At 41.4% G+C, this 19930-nt stretch overlaps 1 protein-coding gene across 2 annotated transcripts; it reads right to left on the bottom strand.

Moving 5' to 3' along the window:
- Positions 1–407: 407 nt before the first annotated feature.
- Positions 408–14165, bottom strand: C5H1orf146 (chromosome 5 C1orf146 homolog). Of its 2 annotated transcripts, none has more exons than XM_021163878.2 (6): positions 14077–14165; positions 9551–9644; positions 4764–4857; positions 2897–3065; positions 2476–2554; positions 408–671 (listed from the first exon to the last, which is right to left on the bottom strand). In XM_021163878.2, exons 2-6 carry the CDS (start codon positions 9617–9619, stop codon positions 528–530), a joined length of 555 nt encoding a protein of 184 aa, XP_021019537.1. In that variant the 5' UTR covers positions 9620–9644; positions 14077–14165; the 3' UTR covers positions 408–527. The 2 variants fall into 2 exon arrangements, with proteins under 2 accessions (XP_021019537.1, XP_021019538.1); XM_021163879.2 differs by lacking the exon at positions 14077–14165 and adding an exon at positions 13468–13507 and having other exon boundaries at positions 518–671.
- Positions 14166–19930: the final 5765 nt, after the last annotated feature.

The following is a 19930-nucleotide window of genomic DNA, read 5'->3' as shown; positions in this document are numbered from 1 at the left end:
CACCCATGTGGAGGTTACAACTGTAACTCAGATGCAGAGGAGGCAACACCCTCCTCTGGCCTCCACGACATCTGGTACCCATGTGGGACATGTATATATCATGTATATACACACAGGCATGGTGGTGTACACCTCTAATCCCGGCAGAGAGTTCAAGGTCAGCCTAAGCTACAAAGTGAGCTTAAGGACAGCCAGGGCTGTTACACATAAGAAAAAACAAACAAACAAAAACACCAAACCCTGTCTCAAAAACAAAACAAAACAAACAAAACTATGAGTTTTATCTATGCATCCATTATTTTCTCTTTTTTTTCCCTGTAGTGTTTAAAAGGTCTGATATATGCTAGGGTAGCACTGTGTTGTGCAGCTGCACTCTTAAACATCAAAGGAACCACTTAACCAAGCTTCCCAAATAAAATAAGTTTAATTGTATACACATTATTTTAAATACAGACACCCTTAAATCTACATTTGGCCATTACAAGTTAATAAGTTTAACTAATCCTCCTCCATTTGAATATGTGTGATCACTCTCCTGAGTCTGCACTAACCAAGTCAGTACTCAGCTTTATCTTTTGAAGTGTTCTCCAAACAGGGCTCTGCTCTATGATGTATGCTTTAGTTGTTATCATTCTGTAGCAGATGCTGTCTATGTGTGGTTTGGACGTAGTCTGAAAAAAGATGTAAACATACAGCATTATTTATAGAAAGAGTATTTTGGTAGGACTGTATTTTACAAAATTCTTTCTGCTGGAGGATGACACACAGAACTTAGGTGTCAGAGGCATGTGGATGTCTGAGTTTGATTGAAGCCAGTATTGTCTACATGGCGAATTTTAGGCCACCCAGGGCTGCAGAATGAAATTCTGCCTCAAATGATAATTCAGCAAACATTTCTTGACATGGATGTGCCAAAACATTGTGTATGAATTAGAGTGATAGAGTAACTGAACTGTGAAGGAATTTCAGACTGTAACTCCCTAAAATGCAGTATGAGAAATGCTCTAGGATTTCCAAGTGCAAAACTTAGGAAGGGAAGTTGATGTGTCTATGAACACTGTCAAGGAGAAGCCACCTGAGAAGAAACTGAACTGGTGGGGAACAGTTCACAAGGTTACCAGGAGTAAACTGAGAAGACGTCAGGATCGGGAAAGAAATGAGTAGAAGGTGGATAGCTTGACAATCCTCAAGAGGGTACACAACTTGAAGACATATTTAAAAACAAAAGCCCTTAGTAACAATAACAGTGTCTTAAAAAGTCATAAAGAGTCTACCTTAAAATACCTATACTGCACCTAAGTCGGTATATAAATCTATAATTTTAATGAAGTTTTCCCACTGGGGCTGACAGTCATTGAAGAGCCATAGGCCATCTAACACAACCCAACACTAGACATGAGAAGCACTCCTTTGCATTGGTCGTCAGAGTTGTCCAAGAGACTCCCAAAACATTAGAAGCTATTGCTATTGCTCTTGGTTGTCCGTGGGTGGAAGGTACGTCCTCATTTCTGAAGACTACCTTTATGACCCTCGAAGGCGCAGCGCAAGCAACCGACAATCCTACCCAGCATGATGTCTGTGAACCACCTCAGTGACCAGCATGACATGATAACCCTAAGGGTGCAGCAGTGGCATGCATATCTTAGCAGGAACGAACAGGTCTCTAATTAGATTTAAGACCTGCTAAACAAAAGGGAAATCATGCCTGTACTGGGAACCCTGAGAACTACCCAGGACTAGTGATGTCATGGATCTTGGAGGGAAACCTACCACCACCACTTTACTAAACCAGCAGTACACCTAGCTACACTTTACATATTTGTCATAGCCACAGATAAGTATAGTCCCCACCCCTCACCAAGGAAACCTGTCTCTGCAAAATAGAAAAGAACATTACAGGAAACCACAACCAATCAAAATGTAGGGTTGTGGGTCCTACAGGTTCTAACTGATACAACTACAACACAACTCCTACTCCTAAGGCTCAGCGATCATTGCAAAAGAGGTCAGAAAGGTTTTGAATCAAGAATTGGGCATTTGCTGTGAGATTGTGTCTCCTAGAAATGTCAGAAGCTACACACGTGAAGTCTCAACATAGGTGGCTAAACATGACTCAAAAAGTCACCAGCAATAGGAATGATAACATGGAGGTAAAAAGCCCCAGGTCCGACAAGAACTACAGAAACCCCAGGAATGCTGAGATGAGGAAAAAGGTCTTTCCCAGGGAAAACTCCCAAATTGGTAATTCAATACTAAGTGGTCAGCCTGGGACTGAACAGGTTATAGTTATGCATTTAGGAACACACACATGTAACAAAAAGAGGACATATCTAAAAGAGCATGGGGGGCATTAAGAAGCAAATGGAGGGGGAAAATGCTCTATTATCTCAAATTTTTATTTAAAATCAAAACCTTAAAATCTCTGGCCAAGATGTATAGATTTGTGTACGAGTGTCTTTTCTCCAGGTGACTTACCTTGGCTATTGTGCACATAAGGTCAACAGCATTTACTGTGTTGTGTACAGGAAGTATTCGTAAATTACTGCCCAAGAATCTGAAAAGAAAGTGGTTAAGTAACCGACTGACTGGTGTTTGCTGTCACAGGCAGCACGAGGAGGGGCCAGAGCTCTGTTGTACACATGTTCATTCAGTCACATCCTGCTTTGTGCCTTAGAAGATTTGAGGTGGCTATGTAACCAGGTTTTAGAGCTCACTTTGTTTTGCTTATGTAAAATAGGCAGGCCCCCTGTCAACATCAACTCTGGTCACCCTGACTTAAGGAACACCTGTCTGCCCTGTTGGATTACATATGACAGGTTATAAAGTTTGACTGCCTAAAAGCATTAAGACCTGAAGTAAACAAAACTGTAAGACTGGCTGTGCTTTGCTTCCATACCTCTGATGTATCCTGAACATGAGACTCCATTCTTCAGGCCCATGGAGTGGAGCAAATAGAACCAAGAAACTATTTTGGTGAATGTTAATAAACTTCTCAATTTTGGTTACAAATATTTCCTCAGCCGATGTCATACAGTCCTTAGCATCCATCAACAAGAATGCAACTCCTAGAAAGGGTGAATATGATAAAGTTACATAGAGCCTCAAGCTCAATAATATCAGGGACCTCAAACGCATAAGGAGTAGAATTTGTTACAATTCGTATATAACAAAATGGTTTGGATATTTCTTTGACATGCTCTAGAAAACAGAATGACCTGTTCTAAATATTTAAATGAAAAACATTGGCCAGTAATTTTTTTCTGCCATAAGTCTTATTTTAAAAGTTAACCCTTCAAGCCAGGTGTGGTGATATACATCATAATCTCAGCATATGGAAGCCTGGACAGGAGAACTGTGGTGAGTCCAAGGCCATTCCAGGCTCTAGAAACAACCATCCAGGGCTATAGAATGAAAACTTAAAAAAGTTTTCATACTAGAATTTTCTTTTGAAAATATTTTCTGGCTTATTAGAAAAGCTATTCCAAGGGGTATAAGTAAACAGCTAAAGGAATATAGGAGGCACAGGGACAGGTATCTAGGAGGTGCCGTGTCCTTCCACAGCCACTACCTTACAAGCAAGTGTTCAGCAACTCAGAAGGTTCTGTAATGACTGTCAAAGTGAGAATCAATAAGAGAAAGGGAGTTTAAAGCAAGTCTTCAATTATTTCTTACTGAAGAAACCTTCCTCCCTCAGGAGGAGCCATGTAACTAACTGAATGTATTCAAACAAGCAGATACCTGGTGTCTGAAATGGGACCAACTATCAGAATTGTCTTAAGGGACACTTGCACTTAGTAATAGCTGTTCAGAAAGTAAAAAGACACGATCTATAGAAAGCTGTGTGTGATTACACAGCGACTGAATGCATTTATACATTTTATATAACCCCTCTGAACGTCATTGTCCTCCTCAAAAACATGGAAAGAATACCTCTTTGTAAACATACAGATGATAACCAAACATACAAGTCACCAAAAATACTCCCTTTTTTCTGGAGTATTTTCTATTCAACTAGGAGGAATGCTTTGGAGTCTGGATAATTTTCAGCATGCCTTTTTAGATGATGCAGAAAGCACCTGCCTTCTAAAATCTCTGCTAGAATGGCAAACCTAACAGAACTGTTTGTGATTCTGCGATGGTCTCCCTGTGGCGCAGGCTCGCCTTGGATGCCCTGCATTAGGGTCGCTAGCTTGTGAGTGAGAGGGCACAGACTGATGCCTGCCTTCCTTCATCACTTCTGTCACACCTGTTACTCCCCATGCACAGATGGAGGCTGTCCCTCCATATCACCAGCACTTTTTTAGCCTAACTTAACTCCTGAACTTTGTTCATGTCTCATACATAATTTTGTAATTCTAGGAACATTTATTTGTCCCTATAAAGTTCTTCAATATTTATTTTTTCAGTAAATCAAAATAATAGGAATATATCATTGGTTTGGGTATGTAAATTATGGCCAGAGTAGTACTGTTGGCCTCTGTTAACAACTTATATTTATTGCTAAGCAAATGGACGTTTCTATTTTTACCTTGGTTCCAAAGCAAGTGCTTTCCAGACACCATTTAACTGAAGGAACAAATCTACCCCACAGTTGGCACTACTTCTGCAGCAAGCACAAAGTGCAACCATTTACTCTTTCAAAAGATAACACACTAAGAGATTATGTCACTACTGAACTGCAAAAATTAGCATGTGTATCCACATATTTTACCAAAAAAACAAACAAAAACCCTGAGTAAAGACAATTAACAAATATACTGTACCAGAGAGAGAAAATACAATCGATCCACTTTCCAGTGTATCCGAATACCGAACCTTGTGGCTTCGATTTTCTAGGGCAGTTGCAATTTCGTAACTCTTAAAAAGAATTTTCAGAAACACGAACATAAGACATGCTTGAAATGATTTTTGTTATAGCTAGTAAAAAATTAAAAGTGTTTAATGGTTTGTTTTATCACTGTTCCACTTAGAGATTGGTCACCACAGAAACCAATCTACTCTCTGGGGCAAAAGACTGAAACGGAAGGAGTGAAACCACTCCTCCTGAAGTTCTGAGTGTGGTCTGGAAATCAGTTAGTAGTCCTTAGGGACAGAAAATGAGAGCAGTGTCAAAGAACTAAAAACTGAGAACTAGGGACAATTCTTTTTAGGAAATGACCTGGCAATGCTCTCACATGCATTAGTGTAACTGTAGAAGAAGCTGGGAGCTATTTTGTAGATGGCTGAGAGGTCCACACAGTAACGCAGAATACCATGAAGGTGACAACCAATTTCCTAATTCATGTCTTCACATTACATTCACTGTAGACAAGCCAGAAAATATATAAAGGCAGCATTACTATATTCTGATTTAAATAGTACCAACAAAAATAATTACCTTATTTACTGTTCTATCCAAACAACTAGATTATATCAGTCCAAGGACTGAAACCTAAGTGGTTAACATATTTCCTAACTGGTTAGAACTCAAGTTTGTTAGTCTCCACATTAAGGAGCCTGATATAGCAGCTGTCCTGAGAGGCTCTGCCAAAGCCTGACCAATACAGATTCGGATGCACGCAGCCAAACATGGGACTGACACGGAGACCCCAATGGAGGAGTTAGGGCAAAGACTGAAGGAGCTGAAGGGGTTTGCAACCCCATAGGAAGTACAACAATATCAACCAACCAGACCTTCCAAAGCTCCCAGGGACTAAACCACCAACCAAAGAGTATATACATGGGATGACCCATGGCTCCAGCTGCATATGTAGCAGAGGATTGCCTTATCTAGCATCAGTGGGAGGGGAAGGAACCCTTTGGTCCTGTGGAGGCTTGATGCCCCAGCATAGGGGAATGTTAGGGTGGTAAGGTGAAAATGGGTGGGTGGGTGGAGGAGCACCCTGACAGAGGCAAGGGGGAAGGGGGAGAGTATAAGGGGCTTGTGGAAGGAAAACTGGGAAGGGGGATAATATTTGAACTGGAAATAAATAAAATAATAAAAATAAATAAATAATCCATTAACTAGGTCAGGGAGATAGCTGCTCAGTGGGTAAGAGCACTGCATTAGGAGCTGAGTTCAAATTCCTAGATGTCATACAGAAAGTCAGGCACGGCCACACATGTCTGTAACCCCAGTACTGGGCTTGCCACCAGCCATCGGCCTAGCTCCAGATTCAGTGAGCAACTCTGTCTTAAGAAAATAAGGAAGAGAAAAGCAGAGCAAGACACGTGACATCCCCTTCTGGCTTATGCAAATTCGTGTATTTGCTATTTGCAGCCACATACATGTACAAATACACCATACATGCGCGTGCGCGGTGGTGGTGGTGGGCACACTCTCTCTCTCTCTCTCTCTCTCTCTCTCTCTCTCTCTCTCTCTCTCTCTCTTTCCTTACCTACACTGAATTTATACTTTCCTTTAGAACAACGTAATTTAAGCACAGTCTAAAATATATGCTTCCTTTCCTACCCAAGGAGAGTATTTCATATTCCTGAACCCTGGTCCTCGAGTTTGAGTTCAACCATGCCCCTTTCTTGCGTGTTTTTAAATTGTACACTGTTTCCAGAAATGGCAGATTCAGTAATTTAGGCCAACTCTCTGCTGAAAGAACTTGAAAACAACAGTTAAAAAAAAAAATCTGTACAAATGCATCAAAGAACTAGCAGGATAGTGAGAAACTACGAGGCCAAGATCTATACAAAAACTCAAAGAGGTGACCCCCACATGTAGGCCATTTCTTCCCCAAGGGCACCTGCCAATTCAAGAAGGACGAAGGAGGGAAAGCCCAGCAAAGCTTCTGACAAAAGTAGAGCAGCTCTCAAGGGGCTGCAGCGGGCCTCAGCCGCCTCAGTCCCTGGAGTGCATCAGATGCAGAACTGCTGGAGCCTACAGCACCTGCGAGAAGCCTTTCTCAGCCTGGGCCTCTCCCAGCAGGTCTGCCATCACAGAAGAAACCTGAGAGCCTGCTTCCCAACGCTCCCATTCTCCCACAGTTAGTGTCATTCCAGATGGACAGAGGCTAGTTAAATAATGACGCATGGCTTGGTCTGCCAGAGTTAGCAAATACAAATAAACAACACTCAGTTAAACTTGAATTATAAATTTAAAATTTGTTTCCAGTGCTGGAAACCAAATCAGGAGCTTTGCATATGCCCTCTACCATTGACCAGCCTTGTGATGTAATTTTAAAATGAATCTTATGTAATATTTAGAACTTATATTAAATGCATTATTCATCTAAAATTAAAATTTCTGTTTTGCCTGGCAAACAGAGCATCAGTTTAATTCTATTACAGAATTAAAGCCTTTGTAGAAGACTAGCATATTCTCCTAAATGTAGTATAGACTTCAACTTACTTGTACAATTGTAAAATGTAAATTACAACACACATTCTCTCTCTCTCTCTCTCTCTCTCTCTCTCTCTCTCTCTCACACACACACACACACACACACACACACACACACACACACACACCAGCCAGACATACAGAGGTAAGGTTACATGAAAGAGAACCACCATAAATAGTCACTAATAGGTCTGCTTTCTATGTTCAAGGAGATGAAAGATCTTGAAAAATTTAGCAAAGAACTTAAATATGGAAAGAATGCAATAGATATTCACGAGGCAGCAAAGCTGCCTAGAATGTTAATCATACCTTTAAAATTAAAAAAGGAGTATATTGAGCAGCAAAAGACCAACAAAACAAAAAAGCCAGAAGTGAGAGGAGCAGAGCAGAGCAGAGAAGCTTCAGAGGCAGGTCTGCTGAGGGGAGGTGGACACAGTTGGCAACTTCACAGCAAGGTAGGGAGTGACTGACGCAAATCCTGAGGCTCCATATGCACTATGCTGGTGACTTAGGATCATAAAACAATAAACCGACAATCAGAAAGTGCAAGGAAATTAGGACATTTGAGGGTTTTCTAGAAGCAATCCAGAATTTAAGACTTTGTTTTCCAAACTGTTTTATATCCATGAAATAGGAAAGGATGCTACTTGTTCAGGGAAGACCAGAGGCTGGGGATGCAGATTAGCGACTGAGCACTTGCCTGGCAGAGAGCCTGGGTTCAACCCTGAGCACCACCAAAACAAAGCAGCTAGGGCTAGAAAACACTGGGCACTATTCTGCCTCCTTAGTGTTTTATAATGCACTGGAGTCCATCACAAGTTCTCAAGAGCAGCGTAGCTTATTAAAAACTTGCTTCATTTTATTTATACATCACAAATTTAAAAAAATACAATAACCTCCCTGAATATATAATATCTAATAATATGCTTTAAAACTAGAAAATCTCACATGAAACAAAATACAGATTTAAACAGATAATAGCACTTAAATTTAATAGCACTTTAAATAGAAAGTAGCACTTAACTGATCAGAAGTTTATTAGAAAATAAAAAAGAATTCCCATATGAAGATCTTCTCCATGGAAATGGCAAATTTCAGAATTCAACTTAACAAATTTAACCTCTATGATATGGATAAATATTTATAAATAGCTTATAAAATACACTCTAAACACAGTATAAAACTTAATAGAGAAAGAAATCATTCTTTTTCTACATTCCTTAAGAGGTTAGGAGCACAAACAACTTAATTTTGCACACACTCCACCCCACCCCCAGTTGGGACATAAATGTAGGGCTCTGCAAACACTGGGCAAATGCCCTACAGCGAGTAGACTTTCCCTGTCCAGGGCAGTCTCCATAAGGCTTAATTTCTAAGCTATGTATGCACATAAGGACTCTAGGATGAGAGAAAACCATGGTAAGCCAGGCGCCTGTGCAAAAATACAAAACAGAAAACACCAAACCAATATTCAGTAAATACTGATTCAAACATAAGATGTTAGCAAACGAAATTGTAAGAGAACAGCAAGAAAAAAAAAAAAAGCTATAGTAGCAACTCTTTTAACAAAGAACCACAAAGATCTGTTACTTGGGATCTTTTTGGCAAATAACACCAAACACACTGACCACCTTTGAATGCATTGAGATATCAGATCAAGGGGGCTCTGACCTAAGGAACATTGAGTTTACTGAAGGACTCAGAACCAGGACACACCAGCAAGACAGAGAAGGCAGCACGGTCTGTATCCCTAGCTCTTGGGAAGCAGGGAGCTGGAGGCCATCCTCAGCTGCACCAAGTCTGAGGCTAGACTCAGCTCCATAAGACCCTGTCTCAGAAAAATAAATAAAATAGGTACACATAAAAAAAAAAAACAGCTATTTTTTAAAAAAAGAGGCCATAAAGGAAATATGAAAGACCCTGGGCCAGGAGCAGTAGCACACACCTGTAATCGCTGTGCTTGGGGTCCAGTTAGAGGGTTAGAAAGCCTCTAGGTTTGCAGTTCTGTAGCAAGTTTGAAGCCTGGGCCAATGAGATCCTACCTAATGAATGGCACTAGAACATTTCCAAGGCAAACCTTTATAACTAACTTAGAAACACATTTCCTGTGTTTACTTCCTCTTCCCATGACTGAGGATGCTTGAAGCCAAAGATCTTTCAAAATACTGCATTAAGTTTAGATTTTATAAATGAAGATCAGTAGTGTCAATACCTCCTTACCTTAAGAGATGAGCTGATAATAATGGTGGTTGTCCATTGTACTCTTTCTTTTCCTCTATGCTCATCCATTGGTATGCCACTGGATAAGCCCAATCTGAGAGAATGAAGAACGAAGGAAACAGAGATTTGATGAGTGAATAAAGTGTCTCTCGCAGCCTTTGTTGACCTCAAGCTCATTCCTCTTCCTTCCCCACCCACCAAGTGCTAGGATTACAGGTGTGACCCACCAGGCCTGGCTCTTCAGCGTTCCTCTGGCTACCTAAAGAGAGGAGGGCATGTCAACAACTGTGAAAGCCCTGAACTTTCATTTGTTCGTAAGCCACAGAGTTACCCTATCAGTATCAGGATACAAACAGAAGATGCAAACTCAGACAAAAGAACGGGTTTTACCCACACTAACCCACAGTAACCCTTCAGCGTTAGCACTTCCTGGCAGCAGTTCTTACGTCCATACCCATAGACTCAGGGGCAAAGGCCAGGTGACACATGAGCACACATATAGGTCGTAATGTAGGGAGGGAATCCATGTATAGGAATTGCTGTTTACAAACAATTCTGAATTCTATTCAGTAGGCAATTCCCATCCTCTATGAAACATGTACATCTAACAACCAAACATCTAGCAAACCAAATTTTTATAGAATTCTCCAATAAAAGAAACTAGGTTCCTTGGAGACATAGCTGATTGTAGGAGTTAGGCAGGAAATATGTAAGAAGAGCCAGAGTGCTGTATCACCCAGAAGTAAAGACATGTTTAAAAACAAACAGAAAACACACCACATTGACAGGGGTGTAAGGACAGAGGAGGGCAAGGAGATGCCCAAAGGTGGGCAGAACAGTTCAAACAAACAGAAAGCAGAACTGTATTATAGTCTAAAGTATGAAGTAACTATTCTGGAGTCCACGCTAATGCAAATTTTAGGCTGACCTATGCGTGGGACCTGTGGCTGTGGAGATGGCTTTGTGTGCAAGAGCTCTTGCTCTGCAAGCATAAAAGCCTGCCTGGAGTTGAATCTCCAGCACTCTTGCACAAAGCTATGGCTGTAACCTCAGCACTGAAAGGCAGAAACAGAACCTGTGAGCTGACTAGTCAGCTCGCCACACTGAAAAGCTAGGCTTCCCAGTCACTTATCTCAAGGCAATACATGGTGAAGAGAGCAATGAGGAAGACACCCCACGTCCCACTCAGGTCTCTATGTAACACCCCCACCCTGACAGACACGGACTCCACATAACTAATGTAGACCCAACGTTAAGAACCTTTAGGTGAGGTCGCACATGGTAACTTTCTTCCAAAGAGTACAATATGGGATGGGGTGGGTAGCAGCTTTGTACTGGAGAATTCTGCCAATGCTACCTTGCTCACTGGAAAGGTCTATACGGACAGTCTTGAATTATGCTACTAGCATCTATCTTTGATATGATATAGCCTTCCTCTCAGTAAATCATCTGATCACAAGAAAAACAATGTTTCATTAGAAAGCCATATTACAAATGATTGAATAGTACTCCATAAAGATATCAAGGCCGGGGCTGGTGAGATGGCTCAGTGGGTAAGAGCACCCGACTGCTCTTCCGAAGGTCCAGAGTTCAAATCCCAGCAACCACATGGTGGCTCACAACCATCCGTAACAAGATCTGGCACCCTCTTCTGGAGTGTCTGAAGACAGTTACAGTGTACTTATAATAAATAAATAAATCTTTAAAAAAAAAAAAGATATCAAGGCCATTAAAGGAAATCTGAAAAATATTATAGTCAATTACCTATGGGTTCATTAACTGTAGTAGAACCACCATGCTAACATGTTAATGACAGGGAAGCTGGGCAAAAGATGCTATCATTAGTAACAACAGGAACCAGGGGAGAGGTACTGGCTATAGAAGTGGTTTAGCTGCTTTCCTATTGCCATGACAAAACATGCCCAAGGCAACTTAAAGCATTTAATTTGTGGGCTCATGGTTCCAGAAGTTTGGAGACTATCACCATCAGGGTGGGGAACACTGCAGCAGGCAGAGAGGCATGGTGCTGAAGCAGTAGCTGAGAGCTAACATCTCATCCACAGGCATGAGAAAGAGAGAGGGGAGGGAGAGACAGGGACAGAGACAGAGACAAACAGAGAGAGAGAGAGAGACACAGACACAGAGAGAAACACACACACACACACACACACACACAGAGAGAGAGAGAGAGAGAGAGAGAGAGAGAGAGAGAGAGAGAGAGAGAGAGAGAAACTAACCTCAAAGCCCACTCACTCCCAGTGATACCTCCTCCAACCAGGCAACACCTCCCAATCCTTCTCAAGCGGTTCCACCAAATATTCAACCGTTTGCCTACAGGGGCCGCTCTCATCCAAACCACCACCCTGGACATACTCTGCATTATTGTCTCAAATTTGGTGTAAATCAGAGTGCTTCGAAGATAGCTAACTCAGGACTATAGAGATAGCTCAACAATTCAAAGTGTGTATTAGTCTTGTAGAGGACCCAATTTGAGTCCCTCTATCCAGGGCAGTGACTAGAAACCACATGTGACTCCAGCTCCAAGAGGATTTGATGCCTCTGGTCTCCTTGAACACCAGCATTCACGTGTACACAGGTGTATACACACACACACACACACACACATGTCACGTCATATGCAAAACTGAAAATAATAAATTTTTTAAAGAATTGTTTTTATTTTATGTGTATGGTTATTTTGCCTGTATGTATGATTATGCATCACATGTGTGCCTAGTGGCCACAGAAGCCAGAAGAGTGTGTTAGACCTCCTGGAACTGGAGTTAACAGACAGTTGTGAGCTGCCATGTAAGTGTTGGGAATTGAACCCAAGTCCTCTGGAAAAACAGCCAGTGCTCTTAATTTCTGAGCCATATCTCCACCCCCCAAATAAATCTTTAACATAATAAATAAAAATTTCCATTACAAAATACTTAGCTTATTAAAAATCTTGTCCTCTGCAAGAAACCAACACTTTAATGAAATGAGACTTATTCAGAATTTGCCTTACTCTACTGAACACTTAGCACATTTTCTCAACAAGACTGTTTGGAGGTGTATTTCACTTCACCAAATAATGTCAACTAGATTTACATTCTGTGTGTTACCTAATACAGAAGTATTTCAAAGCTAAATTTAGAAAGCAACCAATGCAAATGAGAGTCACTCTGTGTGATGGACAGTCAGTGTCTCCCAAGACAGTTTCACTCCACTTATGAACAGCTCTGATAATTAGCAAGTTCTTCCTACTGAGTTGAAACCTGCTGCTCCATAATTTCCTCATTTATTGCATGAATGAGTGAATGACAAACCAGCTCTCTGAGAGCAAAGACATTTTCTGGTATACCTACTCTAGCCCTTGACACATAATGAATAAAGTAAATTCATCTAGGGGGCTGGAGAGATGGCTCAGTGATTAAGAACACCGACTACTCTTCCAAAGGTCCTGAGTTCAAATCCCAGCAACCACATGATGGCTCACAACCATCCTTAATGAGATCTGACGCCCCCTTCTGGTGCATCTGAAGACAGCTGCAGTGTACTTAGATATAGTAATAAATAAATCTTAAAAAAAAAAAAAAAGGTAAATTCATCTTTCCACCCTAATGGCAGTTACTTGATCATGCACCCACAAACGAATCCCCCAGTATAGACTGGTGTCAGTAATTCATACATTTAACTCTTCATACCCTTATTCTTAGGTTTTAAAACCAGTTGTATGAGAGGTAATTTTGAGCACTGACAAGCGGAAAAAGAATTGGGGTCGGTAATTTCCCAAAGGTGTACTGTTGAGGATTAGAAATCAGAAAACTAGGGCTAAGAAAGCAACGTAACCTCAGGATTTCTACGGAAAAAGTAGGAAAAAGTAGGAAAAAGTAGCAGTCAAGAACTCATTCAGTCCCAACAACTTAACGAACTTTGGCCAAATCGCCTGGCCTCGAGTTGCGGCCTTCCTCTTCTGAAGATGAATGGCGGTCGACCCTTAGGGCAAGAGGATGATGGGACTTCAATTCCCAGCATCACATGGTCTCCTTGGACACTGAACATGCACATGTACACAGACATACATGAAGGCAGAAGACCCACAAACAAAAACTAAAAAGCCAAGGAAACGCAAGACTGCTGTTCCTGTTTTTTCCAAGACCGAGAATGTTCCTACACTTAACTATGTTTAGGTTTGCAGAGTGATTTCCGGAAAATCACCTTCACCTTCCCTGCTCGTGTGACCCACGTGATCTTCACGTTGTGTCCTATTCCTTATTCTTTAAGTAAACAATGGCGGATAAAGTAATAAAGCTTAAGTTCACAGGGCTCACGGCAGGCCCGAGGTGCAGGCGGCTCTACAATCCCACAGGGCACACCGAGGCACTTTCCCCGCCAGGGCCTCTGAGGGGCAGGAAGGCGCCTCCCTCAGGCCACGAGGCCCTGAGGTAAAGATGGCATCTCAAGTCAGAGGAAACACCACACCGGGAGAAACAAACTGGGGAGACAGGCTTGCGGCACCATCGGCAGGCTGCAAAACACACCTGACTGCCAGGTCCCCGCAGCACTTCGCTCCTCCCTAGCGCCCCGTGGACTGGGCTTCCTGAGGGCCGCCCTCGCCGCAGTGCATGCTGGGCTTTGGCTTTTGCGCAGCCTCAGACCCAGCTCTGACTAATGACTGCTGTTAACCAAGAAGGTTGCGCGGGAGGGAGGTTCATTGGCTAAGAAAGGAAAGCAGGGTGTGAGGACTCTTGCCTTCAGTCACAGCAGAGGCAGGTAGATCTCTGTGAACTTGTAGCCTTAGATTAGTAGCAGCAACAACAAAAAAATCCAAGTGACACTGCTGTTTATCCAAATTGTGAACTTAGATTCTCTATAATGGCTCTGTATGTAAAATATATAGACTGTAATAGTTTCTTTTGGACTCCAGTTTTCAGATCTAAACGAAGCTTAACACATTTTTCAATTTCTGGTGTTCAGAGTAATAAAGAGTTTCAAAAGGGGGCGGGGAGTACGTTTTAGATTAGATTAATATTCTAGGGGCTGGAGAGACAGGTTGGTGGTTAAAAGCTTGTATTGCTCTTCCAGGTGATCTGACTTCAATTCCCAGTGCCTGTGTCTGGCGACTGAGCCACCTATAACTACAGCTCCAGTGATCCAACACCTCTAACCCAATGGGCACCCACAAACACAGCACAAACTCTCTCTCTCTCTCTCTCTCTCTCTCTCTCTCTCTCTCTCTCTCTCTCACACACACACACACACACACACACACAGTTTAAAAATAATATTCTAACTGCAGAATAGTCTATGCATGTGTCTTACTTTATCAAATATATTCCTGAACAAAAGGGCTCTAGGAAAAACCTTCTGACACACTCTGAAAGATTATTTTTTACAAAAGGCAACCATTTCAGAAGTTTGGCATTTCATGTACCTAGTATTAAAATTAACTACAGTCTTTTGTGTTCCTGTTGAACAATGTGTTAAAGAAAGACAGGATGGATGTGAAAAGTGAGAGACTGTTACAGTCACACCTTGGTTTCTCACCATATCTGCAGGGTAAGCTTGGCATTACCAAAAGAACTTAGAAGGCTTCCTATGCAAGATAAGGCTCATAGCAGGGGGAGGGTCACCCAATATTAAGCAACAGAGCCTTGTTAAGAGTTGATAGGTCCCCTATCCAGTAATGATATGATTCTTGATCCAGAGACTTTGTGGGATTGAGAGTAGAGTCTCCAATTCTGAGAGTGCAAAGCAGGGTATTTAGTAAGAAGGGTGTTTAACCAGAATGAGGGAGAGAAAAGATAATTTTATTGTGAACTTTGTGCTAAGCACGATGCCAGAGACTTCATACACAGCATTTCAAAACGCTTCTCCATAAATTCTGTAAGGTGCATGCTTTTCTAATTTTAAAATAAGAAAACTGAGATTTAGATTCAGTTATCTGGGTAAAAGAGAAGAGCTTGTGAACAAAGAGTTGAGATTCAAATCTAAGAGTGTCAGAGATCTAGGACATGTCCTAATTCTACAAGCTCCCTTTCCATATACAAATCCTGACAAACTCTGGAAAACATGGCAACAGAACACAATGACCACTCAATAGGCTGACCTGCTATTATTTTATCCAAGCACACTCTTAATGTTACCTGGAAAGTGAACAGTATCTGGCAGCTCCTCTTACTGCCATATGCTAGGCAACTGTTTCTTGTGATTTAAATATCTGTGTGTCCACCTCCCTCCCAGATCATAGATTGAAAGCAAACGTGGTTACATTAAGAGGAAGGGTCTTTGGTAGTGATTAGGTCTTGAGGCCTCCTCTCTCACAAAATGGAATTAATGTTCTTAGAAAAGCCCAGGGAAGGATGTTCTCTGATTCTGCCATGTGAAGTCAGAACCAAGAGGTGTCATCCTGGGGTTGGAGAGATGCCTTGTGATTAAGAGCCCTTACTGCTCTTACAGAGGACCTAGGTTCAGTTCCCTGTACCCATGTGGCAGCTCTCAGCCTGTCATAACACAACTCCAATTCCAGGATATCTGACACCCTCTCTGAATCATAAAAATGAGTTAGTTAAGAAAAAGATGAATAAAAGGTAACATTTGTGAGGAATGGAGCCTTCCCTGCCTCCAAAAAGTGTAGGCAATAAATTGCTACTGTAAATCATTTCTTTGTTTAAGACATTTTGAGATAACAGTCTTATAGGCTAATTCTCTTCAAATGAGCAACACTGGGCTGGGGATATAGCTCAGGGGCTCAGTGCTTACAAAGAATATATGAGATTATAGTTCCAATCCCCAGGACTAATTGTAAAGAGAAGAACCCCACAGCATTTCTTCCTTTGCTTTCACAAGAAGTGATATATTTACTATTAGTAAGTGTGTTGGTTTGAAAGGAATAGCCCCTACAAACTCATGTGTTTGATGGCTTAGCCATTAGGGAGTAGCACTATTAGGAGGTATGACCTTGTTGGAGTGGGTGTAGCCTTATTAGAGAAAATGTGTCACTGTGGGGGCAGGTTTTGAGGTCTCCTAAGCTCCAGGTATACCCAGTAAGAAGGGTATACCAGTCTCCTGAAACCTGTGGATCAAGATGTAGAGCTCTAAGCTCCTTCTCCAGTATCATGTCTGCCTATATGCTGCTATGTTTTCTACATGAAGGTAATGGACTAAACCTTTGAAATTATAAGCCAGCTTCAATTAAATGTTTTCCTTTATAAGAGTTGCCTTGGTCATAGTGTCTCTTCACAGCAATAAAACCCTAAGACAGTAAGTACTTCATAAACATGAACTATATTATACTAGTATTTAAATATTAAATATAGAGCCACCCAGAATTGAGCTTCCACAGGTACCATCATCTGCACTCAATGATTTTTATTCCCCTCCAGTTATAGTAGACACGCTGAGCAACATCTCTGTAGGTTTGCTCTTTGAGTGCATATCAGATCCTATGTCTTTTTGCCTATCACAGGAAACTACTCCAACAGCTCTCCTGATTCTTTTACATCACCAAGTGTCTCCTCTCCAACAGTTACTTGGAACAGAAAACAGTCTGTTGTTATCTCTCCCATCTTCATCTCTTCTTGATCTCACTTCCCACACCGGCAAATCTTCCTACTTGTTTTTCTTTTTATCAAAACGCAGAAGGACAGTTTGTAAGTTGTTTCTAATGCCCACTTCTCACATTCTTTATTAAAGTTACTCAGGGTTTTCAAGCACACCAGAAACTGCTTGTCAAGGTCATTCCTAAATCCAGGGGACAATTGCTAGTATTGACTTAACGTGGGCAATTGGCAACATTTGTTACAACAATTGCTAGTACTGACCTAACTTGGTCAATCAGCAACATTTGTTACAACTATTTCACACTACAGAAATGTTTCCTGTCTCCCTGTAACCTGACTGGTTATCTCTCAATCTTAAAAATGTGTGCAGTATTGGACCTTGGGCCACGTGTATTCTAGACAGGTGCTCCATCTACCACAAAGCTATATTCCCAACCCACTTTCTATTTTTTATTTTAAAACATGTTTCACTCAGCTATCCAGGCAGGTCTTAGATTTATGTATCTCATGCCCCAGCCTCTCAAGTAGCTGGAATTTGGTGCCACCAGACATGGCTTAATCTTTATTTTTAATTGTTTTTGAGACAGGGTCTTGCTTATATAGCCTAAGGTTGGCCTCAAACTTTAAGGCTCAAAGTGATTCTCCTGCCTCAGCTTCCTGAGTGCTGGGACTCAACCTCTTACCTAAATCTTGAAATAGTCCATGGTCAGCCCCCAGCCCTCGTTTCTTCTCTGGCTTATTTACATCTGCAGTAAATGCATAACTGTAGAGGCCTAGATGCAACCATCCAGTCATACATTCCAGATTCCGTTCTGGTCCCCTGTCCTTACACCTGCCAGGCACGTTCTTGTTGAAGGGCTTCTGCATTAGCTTCTCTGTCCAAAGCACTCTCTCCACATGGCACCACAGCTTATGATCTGGTCCCTTCTTCAAATCCTAGTTCAACCATTACATTTTCAGTAAAACCTACCATAACAGCCTCATTAAAAATAGAAGCCAGCTTCTAATCCCTTTTGGCATAGTCTGGCTTTCTTAGCACCTGTCACTTTCTGACGTAGTATAGTAAGTTACATGTGCACTGCTTATTGTCTATAGCTGTGCACTTCTCACCAGAAGGTAAAAGTCCACACAAGAACTGGGATTTTTTTTATCAGCTCAGGTTGCTGAAGCCTCTCCAGAATAATGTCTGCATGTATTATAGAGAACACATGGTCCTTGTGCTCACGGACACTCACTGGGGAAGCCAGGAAGGTTAAACACACGGGGTTACCTCCTCTGTGGAGGAGATGTATATCTCTTTTCCAACCAGAAGGCTGGGGGTGAATGTCATTAATAGCCTGGTGGGCTGTGCTATCTGTAGGGTCAGGCCACCCTGAATACCTCAGACTGTTATGTTTATCTTAGACTCTTCTTCCATAGACCTTTATCTCGAGCATTGCTTCTCACTCAACAGAACCCATCCTTCAGGGAGATGTTGCATGTACTTTGTAGATTCCCTGGGGACCTCTACAATGACCTAGAGCATACCAGGTCCTCCCCTAGGCCCTTATGCTACAGAGTCCATTCTTAGGGAAGAGGTCAGATGTACTTTGCAAAAGAGTTTTGATGTACTCAAGCCTTAAACCCTATTGTATACATGGAATTGGGATAACTGTTACCAGGAAACTTTTTTCCAAAATTGCACTTAATGTATTATACTTAAATGCCTAACAAACAAACTGCCCTGTGTCAGACTCCAGAAGTTTGAACCAACACCAGCTTACTGAGTCGTGTTGAAACAGATTTCCTTCTTGCCTCGTGTGGATTGTACTCTGCCAGCCCTGGTGTTCTCAGAGACCCCACAATATACTAATTAATAAAAGGAATGTTGATGTACCGCCCAATTTTAGTAGCTGGAGGATGCACAGTACCAGTGGGACTTCATTTTTATTGCAATTCTTAGCTCTATTACTTTATAGGCTTTGGTCTTTATTTCAAGCTTTGTTCTTCTGGGTCCAGGCTATTTAGTCTGCCTGAGGCATTTTACAGAAATATATGTTTCATAGCTAATTCCACTAAACAGGTTTTTATCCGGGGTGAATAAGTGTTACCGAAATTTATTTGTTGGAAGAACGTGGTTGCTACATTGTGCTTTTAAAGGTGCATATATAGTTAGCCTCAAGTAGATCAAAATTGAAAGCAAGAATGTATTTGGCCTGACTCCCTGACTCACTATTTCCTAGGATCTCTAGATAGACATATGTTTGGTTAACATTTCTGCTTAGAGTCAAGACGTTCCTAATGTAGAGTCTGTAAGAAAGTAACAATGAAAAAATTCCATAAATTAGATTCTCAGATCAAAAGTACATACATCAACTTGAAAGTGTAGAATCTATAGACTAGTCTAACACTGAGTAGTTTATTTTAGGCATATTTAAGCATATTTTGGTAAAAAAAAAAAAAAAAACTTTTCTGGTGACAATGAACTCAATCCTGTGTGCACAATAAAGCTTGCGTGAATCTCCTTGAGGAACAAAGTAAGCTAAATGAAACTGTAAAAGTACACCTGACACCTTCCAACAAGATAGGGTCTGTAGAGTGACAGAGAAAAACAGGCTTTGATAAATGTCAAGAGTCAGGGGATGTCCAGTGTGGTCTCCAGCCACAGACAGCACAAAAGCCACCAGGCTATCCTGCCTGCTCCCGTTATCTACTTCTATAAGAAGAGTGGTACGCAACAGTACTATGTACAATGAATATACACTAGTTGTCTTTTTTTTTTTTTTAAGAAATGTTAGAGGATGGTAAGATGGGATAACAAGTATGTAGAGAGACTCTCTTGTGTACCCTGTGA

Source organism: Mus caroli, chromosome 5, assembly GCF_900094665.2.
Source record: "Mus caroli chromosome 5, CAROLI_EIJ_v1.1, whole genome shotgun sequence".
NCBI classification, from domain to species: domain Eukaryota; kingdom Metazoa; phylum Chordata; class Mammalia; order Rodentia; family Muridae; genus Mus; species Mus caroli.
The sequence above is the reverse complement of the archived record's forward strand: the minus strand, read 5'-3'. Positions and strand labels throughout refer to the sequence as shown.